This window comes from Alligator sinensis, unplaced genomic scaffold (genome assembly GCF_000455745.1).
Source record: "Alligator sinensis unplaced genomic scaffold, ASM45574v1 scaffold15_1, whole genome shotgun sequence".
Classification (NCBI taxonomy): domain Eukaryota; kingdom Metazoa; phylum Chordata; order Crocodylia; family Alligatoridae; genus Alligator; species Alligator sinensis.
In genome coordinates, this window is record NW_005842307.1 from 883,656 (window position 1) to 889,257 (window position 5,602).

At 47.7% G+C, this 5,602-nt stretch overlaps 1 protein-coding gene across 7 annotated transcripts in view; it reads right to left on the reverse strand.

Annotated features, from left to right (window-relative positions):
• LOC102384210 (potassium voltage-gated channel subfamily KQT member 1-like) overlaps positions 1-5,602 on the reverse strand; it is an 856,087-nt gene that overhangs the window by 713,387 nt on the left and 137,098 nt on the right. For 6 of the 7 annotated variants that reach the window (XR_003095170.1, XM_025209778.1, XM_025209777.1 and 3 more), the window contains exon 7: positions 5,170-5,310. The exons of the other annotated variant lie outside the window; for it this stretch is intronic. Coding sequence is in view for 5 of the 6 variants with exons in the window: in XM_025209778.1 (XP_025065563.1) it covers positions 5,170-5,310 (141 nt within the window). In the remaining variant the exon portion in view is untranslated. The remainder of the gene's footprint in view (positions 1-5,169; positions 5,311-5,602) is intronic. 7 annotated transcript variants of the gene reach the window in all.

Here is a 5,602-nt window from a genome sequence, read left to right on the forward strand (position 1 = left end):
CTGGGGCTCTTTAGCCTGAAAAAGTGCAGGCTCAGGGGTAATCTGATGGCCACCTACAAGTTTATCAGGGGTGACCACCAGTATCTGGGGGAACGTTTGTTCACCAGAGCGCCCCAAGGTATGACGAGGTTGAATGGTCATAAACTACTACAAGACTGCTTCAGGCTGGACATAAGGAAGAAGTTCTTTACTGTCCGAGCCCCCAAGGTCTGGAACAGCCTGCCACCAGAGGTGGTTCAAGCGCCTTCATTGAACACCTTCAAGACGAAACTGGATGCTTATCTTGCTGGGATCCTCTGACCCCAGCTGACTTCCTGCCCTTTGGGCAGGGGGCTGGACTCGATGATCTTCCGAGGTCCCTTCCAGCCCTAATGTCTATGAAAGTCTATGAAATCTATAATTATTTGCCTCCATATTCCTGAGCAGGGACCGGGACATTTCCCCCTCTAAGATTACAGACAGACCCAGGGGAGGCACTGCCATGCCTAGGGTCAGGGACGACCAAGTTAGGGAACTTCTGGAGGGGCTGGACATGTTTAAATGAGCAGGTACAGATGCTCTTCACCTGAGGGTGCTGAGGGAAGTGGTGGGGGTCATAGCGGGGCCCCTGGCATGGATTTATGAGCACTCGTGGGGCTCTGGCCAGGTACAAAGTGATTGGAAAAGGGCCAATGTGGTCCCCATTTACAAGAAGGGAAGAAAGGAAGACCTCAGAAATTATAGGCCAATCAGTCTTACCTCAGTCCTTGGGAAGACCTTTGAGAAAATTATCAAGGAACACATCTGCAGGGGCCCAGCATGGGAGGTAATGCTCAGGGGCAACCACCATGGGTTCATTGAGGACAGATCCTGCCTGACTAACCTGGTTTCCTTTTATGATCAGGTCACAAAGTCCTTGGATGTGGGCGTTGAGGTGGATGTTGTCTACCTGGACTTCAAGAAGGTTTTTGACACCGTTTCTCACCCCATTCTCATAAAAAAAAAACTAGGTGACTGCAACATTGATGCCTACACAGTCAGGTGGGTGGCAAATTGGCTAGATGGTCACACCCAGAGAGTGGTGGTGGATGGGTCATTTTTGACCTGGAGGGATGTGGACAGTGGAGTCCCCCTGGGCCTGGTTCTGGGGCCTATACTGTTCAACATCTTTATCAGTGATCTGGATGTGTGTGTGGAAAGCACGCTGTCCAAATTCGCTGATGACACCAAGATGTGGGGCAAGGTGGGCACGCTGGAGGGGAGGACAGAATCAAGCTAGATCTAGACAGGTTACAGAGGTGGGCAGATGAGAATAGGATGGAATTCAACGCAGACAAATGCAGGGTACTGCATCTAGGGAGAAGGAACCAGCAACACACCTATGGGCTGGGGAACACCCTTCCTGTCAACACGGTGGCAGAAAGAGATCTTAGAGTCATTGTTGACTCCAAGATGAACATAAGCCATCAATGCGAGGAAGCAGTCAGTAAGGCTAACCGCACTTTGTCGTGCATCTACAGATGCATCACAAACAGGTCCAGGGAGGTGATCCTTCCCCTCTATGTGGCATCAGTCAGGCCGCAGTTGGAGTACTGCGTCCAGTTCTGGGTGCCGCACTTCAAAAGGGATGTGGCTAGCATTGAGAGGGTCCAGAGGAGGGCCACTCGCATGGTCAAGGGGCAGTGGGGCAGGCCATATGAGGAGAGGCTAAACGGCCTGAATCTATTCAGCCTCCACAAGAGAAGGCTGAGAGGGGATCTGGTGGCCATTTACAAACTCGCTGGGGGGGACCAGTGGAAATTGGGTGAGGCTCTGTTCCCTCAGGCACCACCGGAGGTTACGATGAATAATGGCCACAAATTGTTAGAGAGAAGGTTCAAGCTGGACATCAGAAGACATTACTTTACAGTTAGGGCTGCCAGGCTCTGGAATGGACTCCCAAGGGAGGTGGTGCTCTCTCCTACCTTGGGGGTCTTCAAGAGGAGGCTGGATAGATACTTGGCTGGGGTGTTATGACCCCAGCACTCATTCCTGTCCAGGGCAGGGGGTCAGACCTGATGATCTGTTTAGGTCCCTTGTGACCCCAAGCACTATGAAACTATGAAAACTTCCTGCATTTGGAAATGAGCTTGCTGGTGGTGCTGGCGCTGTCACCAGCAGCCCTGCCCCCTCCAAGGCATCCCTGATAATGAAGTGGAACTTGTATGCCACAAAGCAGATGACAAAGTTGGCATCACACACCGCCTTGACCAAATTGGTCCCATTGTCAGTGACCATGAACCTGTGGGTAAGCTTGCCCTGCCCAACAAACCACCCCTGTACCAAGCAATTCATGGCCCCCATGATCTCGGCTGCAGTGTGGGACTCATCCATCACCTCAGCTTGAAGGAGAGCCCACCAATGGCTTGACTGGTTGCACCAGTGCCCTGTGAGGGAGAGGTCACCGTGATCTCCACCCCAGTTGCTCCAGATGTCCAAGGTGAAGTGTAAGACCACCTGTGGGCCTCCCTGGTGCAGCTCCTCCCTCAAGTACTCCCTGCATGTCTCATACAGGGAGGGCACCACCACCCTGCTAAAGGTGGTGTGTGTGGGCACTTAGTAAAATGGGACCAGAACTGCTATGAACCACTTGAACCCTGGCCACTCAACTAGGGAGAAGGGCTGGCTATCCAGAGCAAGCATCTCCCCCATGCTCTGGGGGATCTTGCACTTGGGAATATGCCCCCATGTGCCCACCTTTCCCCCACTGGTCCAGGGTGGTTTGCCTCTGCTTCAAGGGGACAGGGGCTTTGGAATAAGAGGGGGATTTCTTTTTGGACATGTTCCCACTGGTGCCGGGCTGAGGAGGAGCAAGGGCAAGGGTGTGGTGCCTGCAGAGATGCATCAGCATCCCCATGGTGCTCATCTGGTTTGTTCCCTTGTCCTGGCTGGTTTTGTCTCAGCAGTGCAGGCAGATAGCATATGTGGGATCATCTGCCAGCTCAGAATGATCCCAGACCACACTGCCCCTCACTTCTGGGGTGTGGGTGCATGTGCAGATGCTGCCTTTTCCCCCTTCTCAGCAGGCAGAGGCACAGCAACAGGAGGAGCAGACTCAGCTCCTTGCCTCCACTTGCCTCCATAACCTCTACCTCAACCTCCTCTGAAGTGCCTTCTCGGGAAGGAGACCTGGCTCTAGGGGAAACTTGAGCGTTGTGAAGCACAAACTCAGCTGATTCCCCCTCCTTCCCCAGATTTCCCTTGCTATTGCACTCAGCTCCAGCTCTTCCTCTGACACTGGAAGGCTCAGCATAGGAAGTGAAATGGGGGTGGAGGAGACTGTCATGCTGGTGCTGCTTGTTGTCACCACGGTAGTGGGGGGGGGGGGTATGGCTGGTGTTACTGGAAGGGATGCAAACTCAGGCAGTGGCACTCCTCCCCTCTCCTTGCTACCGCTAGAGCCAGAAGCCTCATGACTGCTAGTTGTAGGAAAGAAGCTGAGTCTCAGTTTGAGGGGGAGGGGATACAGCATTCCTTCTGCCCTGTCTTCTGCCCCTCCCTGAAGGCTTGCCAGCTGCCTTTCCAGCACACTTCATAGTGTGTTTTATAGTGTTTGGTAAGCTAGAAAATCTGTGTGTTCTTCTGTAATGTAATATGTATTTATGTAATCTATGTAGATCATTGTATGCATGTATTTATGTAGTAAATAAAATATTTAAATGTATGTATGTGTTCCCATATAAATTCTATATTATGCAATATATGGTGTGCTTCCCTTCACCGTGAATGGAATGCACACTGTGAGAGAAAGCACAGATTTCTTTTCTGGAGAAAAGAATCAAAATAGACTAACAAAATCAAAAAGAAGATTTAGGGAGAGGAATAAATTGAAAGGAATTAATATAATAAATAAAGGGTATAATATATAATAATAAAGGGTATTAAGACTTAGTCTCAGGCTACAAACACCACATTTGTCCCAGGAGGAGGCATTTAACCCTAGGACAAACTGCAATTGTTCAGATGTCCCTATCAGTTGTCCCAGAACAAACCCTAAAAAGGTTCACAGGAAAAGAAGTGCTAACAGTTTGTCCTGGGGGCATGACAAAATGCATTTGAACAGCTGTTTTAGGATTGCATCTTTGAAGCAATGGCAGAAAAGCATCAGTACATTCAGCAGCTCACTAAACACCCTATTGGAAGGGCAAGGTGTGTACATGCCAATCTTGGGACTTTTGTGTTCTGGGACAAGTGCTGGCATAGCTTATCCCAGAACAAATACAACATCTGTTCCTAGCCTCAATATGCACCTGGTCAAGAAATATCACTGCACATATAAAAATGGCATGCACCCAATTTTTTAACCTTATTGCCTCAAAAATATATATTTGGTATATGAATCTAGATTAGACAAGGGCACAATATATTACCTATAAATTTGAAAGTATAATGCAAGAATTAAGATTGTGGTCTATAGCAAGGACAGGAAGGAAAAAGGAAAATGGACAGTTAGCAGATGCATAGGGGCTGAGCAGGTAAGTGGGCAGGGTCTGGTGATCTAGGGAAGTCAATTTCTGTTTCAGTGTGACCTGTAATCACAAATACCCTTGGTGTCATGAGCTTCATTCCCACTGCTGTCAGCCTGTCAGTAGTATTAGTGTGATTATCCCTCTCAGCTTTGTCACACACAGAGATTTGCAGCTAATAAACTACCTGAGATTCACTAGTAGCCAGAGATGCCTCAAAAAAGACAGTAGCTTCAGATGGAAACAGCTAATGAGAGAGAAGACAACATTCCCAAGCAAAAGGGTAATTCAGCATCCTCAAGCATTTCCTGCTCTTTCAGGAAAGTGTCATCAGCACTGAGCTATAGAATCACATACCCTCTTGCTTTGACTCTTGCAATTCTTTCTCCAGTAGTGAAATAATACTCCCACCCAGAATACGCTACACTCTACAGCCTGAGAGTTAGGGGATTTTTTCCCCCAGATGGTGAGAAATGTTTCAGTTACACTTATTCTATCAGTTTTCTTTAGTTTTGCTTACTGAAATTTGCCTTTCAGATTACTACTAACAATGAAAAAGTCTGATTCTTCAAATAAATAATCCTTATTCAGGCAAAAAAAAAATATCCATTAAGTTCAGTAGAACATCCTACAGGAGGAGCATAGACTCAGAGATTGGGCACAAATTGGACTGTGGATGACTTACCACACCCCACCACAGTGCATCAGCATAGCTAGAAAATCCAGTCTTTCCCTCTTCATCCACTGCATCCTTCTCAGCGAGGTAGACAAAATAAGATGAAAAGATCAACCCCAGGAATCCAATGTATAGGGTGGTTATGAGTTCCTATTCAAAAGGAAAGGAACTGGTGTATAATTCTTGAATTATGCACTTCAAATCAAAAACCAAAATATAACCATTTTATTTCACTTACTAACATATTTTGCTGAAAGGCAATTGGATGTAATGACAATATCAAAGGGTCACTTTGGTAAAATTTGGGATGAAAATTCTATTAACAATACATGAGGTTATTGAAGAGCCTTCTGTTTACAAAACACTAAACCAGGGTGTCAAACTCACTGTCGCAGGGCACTAAGGTGCCTGCTCCTTTAAGAGCAGAAACCGCCTAGGGAAA